This window comes from Onychostoma macrolepis, chromosome 06, assembly GCF_012432095.1.
Source record: "Onychostoma macrolepis isolate SWU-2019 chromosome 06, ASM1243209v1, whole genome shotgun sequence".
NCBI classification, from domain to species: Eukaryota; Metazoa; Chordata; class Actinopteri; order Cypriniformes; family Cyprinidae; genus Onychostoma; species Onychostoma macrolepis.
Genome location: NC_081160.1, coordinates 11,628,033 through 11,642,820, shown reverse-complemented (window position 1 = coordinate 11,642,820; position 14,788 = coordinate 11,628,033). Strand labels below are relative to the sequence as shown.

Genomic DNA, 14,788 nt, shown 5'->3' with positions numbered 1-14,788 from the left:
AATGAATACAGAGACTAAACATATGGAGAAGTGAATGTAGTGCAAATATGTATTTAAGGGAAATAAAGTTATTCTTTTTCTCTGGGGTTTAAAATGTGTGTTTTCATTTTTTGTTATTTTTTTAAATCTTTGATTTAACGACAGCTGAATGAGGTAATAATCAAAGCCATTAATGAGTGATCTGGATTGAACTCTTTTATTAAAATCTGTAAAACAAAGTGATTATACAAAAAGAATTTATATTTATTTCCAGGTCCCTTCAAATCAGAGAGGAGGTGGTGTTAACAAATCTGATTCCGCTGAGTCTATTCAGGATCCCAAGGGGTAGCTGTAGCATACTAAGTGCCTAATGGTATGCTAAGGTAAGATGCAGATAAGTTAGCTTTCTGTAAGTTGCCTACAAAAAAAAAAAAGATCTCTCCGTCTACGAATCATTCTGCAGGTCTGAGACTGATGACACCAGAGGGTGGAAATCAATTAAGTACTGAAAACATCAATAATCATTAATAAGTACTGACCAACTGTAATCAAAAGATTAACTATTTTATTTAGAAAAATACACAAAAAAGTCAAGATATCTAAAGATTGTTCCTAACTTATTTCACTTTAGGGACCAGATTTGATAACCACAGAACTAAAAAGCATTGTATTGAATGAGAAGCCCTTCACTCAAGACCCTGGGACACTGGCTTGATTAAATGCAAAGCCATCCTTTTTTACAACACAATTGAAAATAAAGAGAGTACACTATGTATTACACAGCTATATTCAAAAGTTCAGACTGGAAACAGGGCAGGTTACTATTACATGAAAACAACAAGAAAAGAAAAAAAGACGAGACGGCAAAGCCTCTGGATACTACTTTCTAGGAGGAGGAGGAGGAAGGGGTGGTGGTGGTGAGGCAAATGGATATGACCCAGGACCCATGAATCCCATGATAGGCTGTGGTGGAGGAGGGAACTGCTGTGCCATGAGTGGTTGTGGACCCGGCCCAGGCTGAGGAGGAGTTGGTGGAGGCGCTCCAAACAGACCTTGGGGAGGTCCAGCCTGATCTTGCCCTCCTGCACCCACACCTGGATGTGAGCCTCCCCCTCTGGAGCCATACTGCCCCCCTCTGGAGCCCCCACAGCTCTGGTATTGGTCACCTCCTCCGCTGTTGTAGGAGGGTCCGGAGTTGTAGTTGTTTCGTCCATCCCTGCTGCGGTCTCTGTAAGAAGAGGGCATACGGTCGTCACGGCCGCTCCCCCCTGACCTTGCATCACGGCTCATGTTGTCGCTACGGCTGCCCTTGTTACTTCCAGTTACAGAGCGCATGCGGCGATCGCATTCATCCTGGTACATCAGGTTGGGGTTATTTGAGCCTGAGTTGTTGCCACGATAGCGCATCCTTCCACCTACAGAAGTAACCAGTGAGAGTCCAGGGCTTTAGGCTTGTGATAAATGTTTTTTTGAAATATACAAAAAAACAAACAAAAAAAAAAAAAAACAAAGGACATAATACAAACTGAAATATGCATGCCCAACTAAAGTTCATTTTAAAACTCACCTCCACCTCCCCCACGGCCTGTGTCCACCAGCTGCAGAAGTTTGGGGTTGATGGCCTGTCTAGCCTCCTCAAGAACCCGGACCAAATCACGAGCCTGCCGAAGGTTCCCAGGGGTGAAGAAGGTATAGGCTGTTCCTTTGTTGGTGCTGCGGGCTGTCCGCCCAATGCGATGAACATAATCCTCCGAAGAGTTTGGATAGTCATAGTTGATGACAAATTTAACATCCTCCACATCTTCATGGGACCAAGGTTAAGAAATTTATGGAAAAAGAAAAAATGAAAATTAGAAAGTGTGGTAGACAGAAGGAATGGACCATTGCCTAGTTCACTGTGACAGCAACAGTGGCATTATTCAGTCATCTGGGTTTTGGATCTCTTTGGTTCTCTGAATTGTCTTTTAGTTCTGAAGTTATCCAATGACATGAGTATACTTTAAAATGTCTGAAAGAGTATTTTTGTATGCCGTCTCATCAGCAGTCAGAAATATACAGGTATTAATTTTATAATAAATAGTGATGCACCAAAATGATTTTTATTTCTAAAAATCACACAAAACCTGAAGTTTTCATTTAGCCAAACTGATTTAATAATCAATTAATTAATCAAACTGCTTTAATAAGCTAGACTCAAAAACTTAACACTCAAATTGCACTTAAGTTAGCAAAATGCCCCTCTCTACATTCCCTCCCCCACCCCCCACTCCTCCAGATGAGCTATGGACATTGAATGACTTTTTCTGAGGTAAATGTTAGTTACTTTGTGACGGCCAATCCAGAATTTGTGGTAAAAATAGAAATGCAAGCTTAACACTGAATGAGCAATTACATAAGACATGATACATTTCAGTAAGTTGTACCGTTTCATTTAACATAACTTCTGATGGTCTCATTTATTCTGTGCTATAACTAGTAGTAAACAGGAAGAGATGGTGGTTCACATACACTGTGCTGCTGCTTGAACTGAGATAAAATGTTCAAGTAAAGTTTTGTTAATGCATTGAACTGAAAACAGCATAGACGAAGAGATCTTGGTTCATCAAAATGAAGATTAAACAAAAAAAATCCACACAGCTCACATGTACATGTTGTAACTTATTTATGTTGTACACATAGTAGACACTGACGGTCAAACTGCAGCATTGAAGAGGCGCCACTTAATGTCACTATTTTGGTCAATGATTTCGGGCCTACAAAAATATTTTTGTTTGCTAAAATATCAGTGCATCACTACAATATTAATCATTCAGAAAAAGGTTTGCCTTAAAATCAACTTAAAGACAGTGTCTCACTGGCCGATTTTTCTCTGTGATGAAGCATTAAGCCCTTGCTGTGACTTGATGACTAGAAGTCAACTTTAGTCTTGTTTAAAATTATCTTTCAGGCGGTGGTTGGAGATGCTTGTGGACATAGCAGTGAGTTTCTGAAGTGCTGACAAGCCAGTCCTGCTAGGATCTGATCCAAACTTTTTCCTCAATAGCCACAGCCGTTTAATCCTGATGCTTAGTTAAGGCTACACAGGAGAATCATTCACCTCACTTTTTTACTCTGGTTTTTGAACCTTTGTAAGGTTCCAAAGAATGTGGGATTCCTTTTCTACATGTATCACTCTGCTTGCATTGTGTACACCCCACTCGTCAGGAAAGTGATCCCTGAAACAATTTGACAAACCATACGATTTAGGACTGTGTTCATCAGCACAATACCGTACCGAAGTTCACATGAACTATTTTGCGAGTTTGGAAAACACTGTTCACATCATCCAAATGCAACAACCTAACAGAAGAAACCAAAATCTGTTTTCAGTCGGCTAGTGAGACTCCGCCTTAAGCAGACAGATGCTATAAAGTAAAATAAATGACAAAACTTTAGACTTTGTGGACTTGCTACTTACCTATTCCATAGATAAACAGCTTATTTAATCTCAAGTATTACATTAACTATCAATACATTAACAATATGATTCAGTTTATATCAAAACTAATTGTGTCAAGCAACACTTGAGGTGGTATTAAAGATGAGAAATGTCAGGAGTTTGTTAAACAAAGGTGATTTTTCTTTTTTCTGGACACAACATCTTAAAAGTCTGTTTCTCATTACAGTTTAAAAGGGGCTCTAACAACACTGCTATTGACCCTAAAAGAAAACAGTCTCCTTTTAGAAAGTGATAATGATAGATAATATTATTTTAGATATCTAAATAAAAATGCAATGTGCTAAATATAGTCATATACAATAATGGTCTAATATACCATGGCACTTACCACACACGTTTAAACATACTTAAAGGACATTTGCCACACTATGGAAACAGTTCTCATGAACAGGGCAGTGACTAGGGCATGATCAGGTACTTACCCTAGGTTAGGTTACTCTTGGCTGGGATCAGTCCTGGGTCCCGTGGAGCGGCCCAAGAGGAAGAGGTTAATGTGGGCTCACGCGCTGAGCTGCCCCCCCTTCACCCTCGGCCCTGTCCCAGCAACGCCAGGCGGGAGCAGAACCGGCTCTGCCCCAGTTCTCTCTCTCTCGCTGGGTTGCAGGGCCTCCACAAACCGGACCGGACTGTATCCAGCACTCTTAACTTTCTCTCTCCCTCTCTTTCAATCACTCCGTGGCCATTCGGCCCCAGATCTATCTTAGGGGCAGACTTTCCTGGAATCTAACAAAGCTCTGAGGGGCCATAGTATCCTTTGAAACTTTTTTAACGGCCAATCCAGAGTTCGAGGTAAATTTTTTTTAAAAAGTAAGCTTGTTGATGCCACTAGCCCTTAAGACTACAGATAAATAGGGGAGCAGCTGAGGGAGTCTTTCCATATCAAGACCTGTTCTAGTGTCTGATAAGAGCTCTGGTTACATGGTAGAGGGAGGCCACTGTGTCAAATTAGCACAGCAAGCCTGGGCTGCCAGTTAGGAAGTCAAAAATCCTGAAGGGGAAAAAGAACAATAATAGTGTAAGACCCTCTGGCATAACCCAAACAAAACAAAATAGCAATGTCTAATATCTGGGTTAACAATGATCTCATAAAAATACGAATTATTAAAAAAAAAAAAAAAAAAAGTGCACAAATTAAACAAAATATTTCTGAGAAAAAAAAAAAAAAAAATCAATCAAAATTCGGACCAACTGTATTATGACCATGACTATTGATTAACATCTTGCTAAATAACTAGACATGTGTACACATTTGTTCAGGAAGGAGACTGGCATTAGGACCCAGGGAAGAGGAGGGAAGGATAGCAGCTCCCCTAGATCCGTGCTAGGGTCAACAGCGAGCCGGTGAGCCCCACGTGCGTGAGGGTTTTTACATCAGTAACAAGAAACAGACAGCACACCTTTAACATCTTTGGAACAGCTTGTGGATGTGGAAACTGACAAAGCAGCCCTCCAGTCAGTCACCGTCAGCCCCGAGTCATTTTTATAATTAAATGTGAGCCGACAATTCATAAATAAATATGTATATTGCTCATAACAAGAGAAGGCATGGAAGAAAAGCTAAGAGAGGAAAGGATAGGGTGAAGTGAAGAGAGAGGGGAAAAAAAATAAATGAATAAATAAAAAATAAAAAAAGAGTTGCCGAAGGTAAAAATATCCAACCAAATGATTACAAAATGTACTGTACGTGATGTTTTTCCAACTGTAAGTGAAAGAAAGCATTAAGATCCATACCAAGAGAATGCAAAACAATGGCAGTGAAATTCAGATGATTATTTTAAATTTAAGCACCATGCATTAAAAACTTCTCTTCCTAATGTTTATCTTCTACACATTATAATATGAAAAAAATCTGTAAACAGACTAACTTAAGTCTGACAAATCTTAAGCCCAAAGTATACTTCACTTGTCCGCATTTTGCACCATATTGTGGACAGTCTATGTGACATCACTTTTGTCCTCAACACAGCCCACTGATGTCCGCACATACTGTCTGCGCCTGTGCAGACTTGTGCGCAGACAAAGGCCAATGTACAAGTGATTTGAGTGATTAAAACGAAAGATTCCCAAGTGGAAGGCTTGAACGCTCAACTGTGCATGAGGTGGAGTAGAATGTGGAAAATGAAGTATACCAGAGCGTTTAAGTACATGTAATACAGTATTCTTCTCACTCTGTTCATCAAGGCGGAGCTAAAGAAAAGTAAAAGGGGTATTCAAACTGATAGAGATTAAATCACAAAATGTGGACTGTCTCTGAGTCTCTGGGCTGTTGGTTGCTAGTTAGTGTTCCTACTTGACTAATGACTATCCATCTATATCAGGTGGTGGATCACAGCTAATTTTTTACGAGGATTCACAGCTCATTTTTATGAAGTTGAGGTCCACTCAACTTTGTTGCATCACCAAAGATCTCATTGGTGGAAACTGCAAATAGTTTTCCGTGAGAACACCCCTTCACCTTTTCAAAGATAGGTTTTAAATTGACGTTGGGGTGCCTAATTGCACTGTCAATATTTATCATAGTACTTTAATAATCATTTAAGTGTCTGTGACTAACTTAAAACCATTGTTTTATTAGTTGATTGCAGGTATGCAAACACATAAGTGGTCTAAAAGGTGAGACAATTACATATCAGAAGACATGTTTCATCTGTAATTTTTGTGAAAGAATAAGTTCCAAACACATGTGAATCAGTGAACCTTATAGCACAAATCACGAAAATGACCAATTTTAATAGCAAAACAACAAACTTCTCCAAAAAGATGAGCAGTTTGCATCCCTGTGTTTGTGGAAATGACATCTGCTTAATCAGTGTCTCTCTCTATCGTCAACTAAAATTTTAAATTTAAAACTGTGACTGTATGTCAATTTTAAAGTTGTCAGTGTTCTCTATATACTGTCTGAATTATTTAGTGGATATCAAAACACATTCGGTTCTGTACTCAAAAAAAAAATTTAAAAAAAGAAAGAAAGAAAGAAATGGTTCTGATTAAGTATGAAGTATCAGAACATACCCAGACCCCGTGAGGCAACGTCGGTAGCAATCAAAATTGGAGCTTTTCCACTGCGGAACTCTGAAAATACAAGGTGCAACAAAATGAGAACAGGCATGCCAAATTGTGACAGCCTTCTTTAATAAAATATGAAGCTTAACTTTACCTGATAGTACCCAGTCCCTCTCTGGTTGGCTCTTGTCACCATGAATACACATTGCAGGCCACCTGGATAAAGACACAACATACATTACATCAGAATTCAATCTGATTTTTATAAAAACCTTTTTTTTTTTTTTTAAATATGAGGGATTATAAAGATCTGTCTCACCCATCTCTTCGCATCCTCCGAGTAAGTTCATCACAACGTTTCTTTGTCTCGACAAAGATGATGGTTTTGTTCTCCTTTTCAGCCATGATTTCTTCCATCAGCTGAATCAGCCTTAAAGCACAAAAACATTTCTTTGAAACATTTTCATCTTGATTTGTACAGGCAAACAGGAAAGTAAACCAATACAAATCACAATACCTGAATAAATTAATAAAAGCTCAAAATGTCATATCCAATACTTTATTAGAAACATGACTGGTAAATCAGCTTACTTGTTGTCTTTTTCATTCTCCATGCAGACATCCACTATCTGCAGGATGTTGTGGTTTGCACTTAATTCTAGAGCTCCTATATTGATTTGGACATAGTCATGGAGGAAATCTTCAGCCAGCTGACGAACTTCTTTAGGCCAGGTAGCACTCCACATGAGAGTCTGTCTGTCAGGCTGAAGGAAACAGGAATAGCAGAAAACTAAATGCAAAATGTGTATTTACATAATATATGTGTGTGCACTGTGTATATTTATGTGTGTGTATACTATATATATTGATTTTGGGCAGCAAGAATGTGTATTTAATTTTAACATTCGTGAACTGTCAAATACTGTACTGTACTGTACTTACTCTAATTTGGTCAACAATTTTGCGGATTTGGGGTTCAAATCCCATGTCCAACATACGATCGGCCTCATCCAGCACAAGATATGTGCAACGGCGCAGGTTCGTTTTTCCTGCCTCCAGGAAATCGATCAGACGGCCAGGTGTGGCAATGCAGATTTCAACACCTTTAGGAAGTCAAAAAATGTTTATTTAAAGAAAAGCCCTTAAGTATTGCTGGTCAATTAATCTGAAAATGATCACAGTTACTGTTACACTATAGAGGGATGAGAACCACAGCTCTATCCACCTTTTTCCTACATCCCACGACACTTTGCACAACTTATGGTAGTAACGTCCATTGAAGTGTTGACAATCAGCAACCGCCAATGAACTTGTTTAAAGGTTTGTTTTATGAATGAAATAACAACTTAGAATTTCCAAAATATAATTTTCTAAAACAGGGTACAATGTGGTGATGTTATTCTCCTCACCCCTCTATCATTAAACATAAAAAACGAAAAGCAGACCAAGATGAACTGCAAAAGCTCGGATTAGTCTTTCTACAGCAACTTTACAGATGTCTTAAATATTATTGTAGTAATATATTTAAGTCTATATTTAGTGCATTCCAGTAAATTATTCATGGGATATCATTTATTAAATTGGGAGAGCAGACTGATCAGTACTTTATTTTCTAGAAAATAGAAAATGACAGAAAATTTACAGCTCATTTGGTCAAACTGACCAGGGTTACTGTGTGCTATTTTTACTGGCAAAGGCTTTAATTAAGTACATTTATAGTCTGTAACAAAATAAAAATTGTTCTCAGAATAATCACAATTATAATTTTGAGCAAAATAATCTTGGTCATTTGTGACCCTGGACCACAATACCAGTCATAAGTAGGACGGGTATATTTGTAGCAATAGCCAATAATACAATGTATGGGTAAAAATTATTGATTTTTCAAAAATCATTAGGATATTAAAGCTGCAGTCCGTAACTTTTTTTGGTTAAAAATGATCCGAAATCAATATTTGAGCAAGTACATAATCAGCCAGTGTTCAAAACTATTGTCTTACTTTAGCCTGATTCACAACGGTTAACTTATAATAATGTTTTCTAATTTGAGTGGTACGGGTAGGTTTTTGCAGGAAATTCGAGCATGGCACTGCATCATTATGTCACGTCTGTAAACATAAAGAAGTTGTCCCGGCTACTAGGCTCTCTCATGTGAGGATCCTGCAGGTGGCGGATCATTTAGCCTTTTCTCACAGCAGCTAGAATAATTAAATGTATAATTTTGATGGCAGATTGTAATCCAGAAAGGATTATGCGTTTATGAAACACGTGTGAATGAAATTAAATTATATTCCAGTTTTAAATGTGCTTCTGATTACAGATAGCCTGGGATTACACAAGATTTGTATTTTAAAGAAAACCAGTTCGAAGGGAGCATAATTTGCTTTTTGGGTTAAAAGAATTATGAAATTTCTTTGAAATTTATATATGAAATTTGAATGGCATGACAATTAGGTAATACACACTATACGCAGTCGCACAATGCTGAATTGTTAACATTAATAATTTGAGAATAAAGTATAACAATAATAATAATTTGCACAGTTTGATGTGATATGAGCTAACCGATCTTTAATTTCAATCACCATTCTTTGCGCGATTTATAGTAGTGTTTTTTTCCTCGGTTGGTCAGAACAAACATGGCAGACTTGTTACTTGTTCAGATGGCAATATAAGGTGAAAATTCTTATTTGGGTCATATATTCCAAGATGTAGGCTAGAATCTGTGATTGCGAAGTACAGTAAATATCCACACCAATGCGGTGACTGACGGCCACACATTCACTTCAAACACTTAGATTCATCGGCGCTGGAGCCGTGCCAACTCACAACTCACGCAGGCAAGATAATTCCGCAAAAAGCTGCAATTCCAGGTTTTCAAACAGAGATGGTGACAAAGAGGCAAAACTTACGGACTGCAGCTTTAAGTAAAGATAATGTTCCATGAAGATATTTTGTAAATTTCCTACCATAAATATATCAAAGCTTAATTTTTGATTAGTAATACGCATTGCTAAGGACTTCATTTGGACAACTTTAAAGGCGATTTCTCAATATTTTGATGTTTTTTGCACCCTCAGATTCCAGATTTTCAAATAGTTGTATTTTAGCCAAATATTGTCCTAACAAACCATATATCAATGGAAAGCTTATTTTTTTCAGCTTTCAGATCATGTTTAAATCTCAATTTCAAAAAGCTGACCCTTAAGATTGGTTTTGTGATGCAGGGTAACATTTCATCCATTATCATGCAGCCATAAAAGGTGATCATATCAGTATAAAAAATATATCACTGTATAAAAAAAAAAAAAATGTATGACGAGTTGTAGATGTGGGTTAGTTCCCATACCTCTTTCTAAATCTCTGATCTGCGGACCCTTAGGGGCTCCTCCATACACACAGGTACTCTTGAGCCGAGATGATTTGCCATAGTCATAAGCCACTTGCTGCACCTGCTGGGCTAATTCACGTGTCGGTGCCAACACAAGACACTAAATAGAACAGAGAGCAGGAACAAATAGCGTAATTGAATAATGTGCTAACAAAGCACTATGGATTCATTCTGGTCTGACAGTATATCAAAAATCAATTGTACAATGTTCCGGTTCATAATTAGGTAAAAATTGTATGGCAACTTACAATGGGCCCATCCCCTCTCTCCAGGTAGGCCTGATGGTTAATATGCACTATGGCAGGCAGCAGATACTGTTGAGGATATTGAAATGAGTAAACTTGAGACTTGGTATGCACACTTGAGTACGTGAACTTTCTAACGGTCTCTTACAGCCAGTGTTTTTCCGGAGCCGGTCTGAGCGATGCCCACCATGTCCCTGCCACTGAGAGCTAAAGGAAAACCTTGAGCCTGAATAGCAGTGGGCTCCTTAAAATTCTGCTGCAGCAGCACGTCCACCACATATTCTTAAACAAACACAGAAACATCACTTCAATATTCTTATATGCGATCACTGTTCTACAAGACAGGTTATTTCTTATAGATGTTTTTAACATCAACTTTGGCTTATGACAGAAGTAATTTAGTTGTGGGACTAAAGAACCACAAGTAATGGGAAAAACAGTAGTTATAGTTCAGGAAGTACTTTATTTCAAATAAGGTGTACTGAAGTGTGGTGTATTTGAAAGACTAGTGTAACCATCTTTTCCCTGATTAAGTTCCTTCCTCTCTTTTCCTATTACCAAAGAATAAAAATATGAAATGTGACACTAGTGGACTGTTTGAAAATTAGCTGTAGGTAGCAGTATGATTTTTACAGGCAGAAAATACAAGACGACAACAACATATTATTATTGAGTGTGTTTTCATTACCAGACAAAGAAAAAAAAAATTCAACACACTCACTGAAAAGAAAAAACCGGGCATACAAACGTTTGTCCGATGTGTGCATGGATATTGTTGAACATATTCCCTTCAAAATCAATATATAAAAAAAATAAATAAAAAAAACAGTGATTCACATGTGAATTAAACTTACGAGGAAACTGAGCTTGATGGAAGTTGGTGACAGGCTTTGGACAGCCGGAGCCTCTGACAGTGATCTCTCTCTTCCGGCGATATTCTTCTATATCATACTATTCAATATACAAGTATAAATAAAAATCAAGGCAAAACTGTTCTTAAAAAAAAGTTCACTAAAATAATTTACCAAAATAACAGTGTTATTGCTTTTTAAGCCATTACAAGCATTTTATATATATATATAAAATGCTTGTAATGGCTTAAAAGCAATAACACTGTTATTTTGGTAAATCATTTTAGTGAACTTTTTTTTAAAAGTTAGATATAGATAGATATATAGATATAGATATATAGTGATCCTGGACCAAAAAAACAGTCATAAGGGTCAATTTGTCGAAATTGAGATGTATACAGTATCTCACAGAAGTACCTCACATTTTTGTAAATATTTTATTATATCTTTTCATGTGACAACACTGAAGAAATGACACTTTGCTACAATGTAAAGTAGTGAGTGTACAGCTTGTATAACAGTGTAAATTTGCTGTCCCCTCAAAATAACTCAACACACAGCCATTAATGTCTAAACCGCTGGCCACAAAAGTGAGTACACCCCTAAGTGAAAATGTCCAAATTGGGCGCAAAGTGTCAATATTTTGTGTGACCACCATTATTTTCCAGCACTGAGTTCACCAGGGCTTCACAGGTTGCCACTGGAGTCCTCTTCCACTCCTCCATGATGACATCACGGAGCTGGTGGATGTTAGAGACATTGCGCTCCTCCACCTTCCGTTTGAGGATGCCCCACAGATGCTCAATAGGGTTTAGGTCTGGAGACATGCTTGGCCAGTCCATCACCTTTACCCTCAGCTTCTTTAGCAAGTCTTGGAGGTGTGTTTGGGGACGTTATCATGTTGGAATACTGCCCTGCGGCCCAGTCTCCGAAGGGAGGGGATCATGCTCTGCTTCAGTATGTCACAGTACATGTTGGCATTCATGGTTCCCTCAATGAACTGTAGCTCCCCAGTGCCGGCAGCACTCATGCAGCCCCAGACCATGACACTCCCACCACCATGCTTGACTGTAGGCAAGTCCCACTTGTCTTTGTAGTCCTCACCTGGTTGCCGCCACACACGCTTGACAAAATCTGAACCAAATAAGTTTATCTTGGTCTCATCAGACCACTGGACATGGTTCCAGTAATCCATGTCCTTAGTCTGCTTGTCTTCAGCAAACTGTTTGCGGGCTTTCTTGTGCATCATCTTTAGAAGAGGCTTCCTTCTGGGATGACAGCCATGCAGATCAATTTGATGCAGTGTGCGGCGTATGGTCTGAGCACTGACAGGCTGACCCCCCACCCCTTCAACCTCTGCAGCAATGCTGGCAGCACTCATACGTCTATTTCCCAAACACAACCTCTGGAAACGACGCTGAGCACGTGCACTCAACTTCTTTGGTCGACCATGGCGAGGCCTGTTCTGAGTGGAACCTGTCCTGTTAAACCGCTCTATGGTCTTGGCCACCGTGCTGCAGCTGAGTTTCAGGGTCTTGGCAATCTTCTTATAGCCTACACCATCTTTATGTAGAGCAACAATTCTTTTTTTCAGATCCTCAGAGAGTTCTTTGCCATGAAGTGCCATGTTGAACTTCCAGTGACCAGTATGAGAGAGTGAGAGTGATAACACCAAATTTAACACACCTGCTCCCCATTCACACCTGAAACCTTGTAACACAAAAGAGTCACATGACACCAGGGAGAGAAAATGGCTAATTGGGCCCAATTTGGACATTTTCACTTAGGGGTGTACTCACTTTTGTGGCCAGCGGTTTAGATATTAATGGCTGAGTTTTTTTGAGGGGACAGCAAATTTACACTGTTATAGAAGCTGTAGCAAAGTGTCATTTCTTCAGTGTTGTCACATGAAAAGATTTAATAAAATATTTACAAAAATGTGAGGGGTGTACTCACTTCTGTGTGATACTGTACATGATCTGAAAGCTGAATAAATAAGCTTTCTATTGATGTATGGTTTGTTAGGATCGGACAATATTTGGCCGAGATACAGCAATTTGAAAATCTGGAATCTGAGGCTGCAAAAAAAAATCTAAATATTGAGAAAATCACCTTTAAATTTGTCCAAATTAAGTTCTTAGCAATGCATATTACAAATCAAAAATTAAGTTTTGATATATTTACAGTAGGAAATTTACAAAATATCTTACTGCGACATGATCTTTACTTGATGTCCTAATGATTTTTGGCATAAAAGAAAAATCGATCATTTTGACCCATACAATGTATTTTTAGCTATAGCTACAAATATACCTCAGCGACTTGAGACTGGTTTTGTGGTCCAGGGTCACATATGCTATTTATTATTCTGACTCACATGATGAACCTCTGGGAGTTCACTGTAGAAGTTCTTCTCAAACTTGGGCAACTGGTCCAGGTCCCATTTCTTCTTCCTCAGCCGATCTCCTGGATTCCCAAACTTTTTGGGTGGAGGTGGGGCAACTCGACTGGATCCAAAGCGAGGCCTGTTAAAGATTAATGTTCTTACTTTGAATCCTGCCAGTGATAAACATTGTTTGCCAGGAGTGTATGGACAAATAGCTCAATCTGTTACTGGGACCAAATAGCCTAGTGAATTGCCTAATATCTCATCTCCATATAAACTGATATACACATAAATAAACAAACATCAATTAAAAATAAAGGCCCACCCTCTGTCTCGTCCTCGATCTCTGTCTCGGTCTCCATATGAGGAACTTCCTCTCATCTCCTCTACCTTGGTGTAAAGTAAAACTCCGGCAGAATAATCACTGTTTTCTCCAGAACAAAAAGGAGTAACGCTGGTCCTACCTGGTTTGTGGAAATGTGTATTTCTGAAATCGGTGAAGTAGTAGTATGTTGAAAGAGAATGTTATAGACAAAGTTCAGGTGTAGTTTCTGCATGCAAATCCTTGCAGCATGACTTCTACAAACAAACTCGCGAAAAACACGCCAGCTTTATTAGAAAATCAACACCTTCATACGTTCTCGGTTTAGTAAAATGTCGTCCACAAACAGCCAGCTGGGCCCGCCCCGTTTAATATCGTAGCATTTTCTACGTAGGGCGCTATTGAGAGTACACAAATAACGCAACGAAAAGCGCGTAGTGTGGTGATGAATTCGCTTGAAGCCGTAAAAACCGGAGGTTGAACTCAAAACAATGATGAACCCAACGGATTGTAATCTCTCAATGAGCCTCTGTTAAAACTAACTGCGTACTAGATGACTGGACTAGTCTGTGCATAACAACGTTTTTGTTTAAATGCATATATAACAATTGCAAAACTGTTTTATAGCAGTCACTGCAAAAGATAAGACTGTGCAAGAATCTATCTTAACCTTTAACCACAAACGATTGTTACTGGTGATCAGTCAACAGCGCAGCGAAAAGTAACAGTTATCAGAGCGACCATTGTAAGGCAAACAACGTTTGTCCTCTCACGTGCTACAAAGAGGCACAAAATATTCCCTAAATCATAGACATAGACTATATTAGATCAAAGAAGACCATTAGATTAATCTAGTTTTAATCAAAGAAATTAAAACACAAATGAAACACAACTATGCAGTGTTATTTGGTCCTACAAGAGAAATATAAGAGACAGATAGGAATGGGAACAACCACTCAGGAAAACATGGCTGAAAAAAAGACAGAAAGGTTGTGTCCAGAGCTTCATTTTCGATGGTTTGCCACAAAATAAATAAATAAAAGTATGAGGGACTTTTGCTCATTGCATATTACACTTATTTTCTTTCTTTTCCTTTTTACCTTTATCCCTAA

General features: G+C 38.5%; 1 protein-coding gene across 1 annotated transcript; it reads right to left on the bottom strand.

Moving 5' to 3' along the window:
- Nucleotides 1-180: 180 nt before the first annotated feature.
- On the bottom strand, nucleotides 181-14,276 carry ddx17 (DEAD-box helicase 17). Its single transcript, XM_058780323.1, has 14 exons — nucleotides 13,819-14,276; nucleotides 13,680-13,744; nucleotides 13,346-13,493; nucleotides 10,972-11,068; nucleotides 10,266-10,399; nucleotides 10,121-10,186; nucleotides 9,831-9,972; nucleotides 7,424-7,584; nucleotides 7,073-7,245; nucleotides 6,801-6,911; nucleotides 6,636-6,697; nucleotides 6,491-6,550; nucleotides 1,547-1,780; nucleotides 181-1,394 (listed from the first exon to the last, which is right to left on the bottom strand). Exons 1-14 carry the CDS (start codon nucleotides 13,909-13,911, stop codon nucleotides 859-861), a joined length of 2,082 nt encoding a protein of 693 aa, XP_058636306.1. The 5' UTR covers nucleotides 13,912-14,276; the 3' UTR covers nucleotides 181-858.
- Nucleotides 14,277-14,788: the final 512 nt, after the last annotated feature.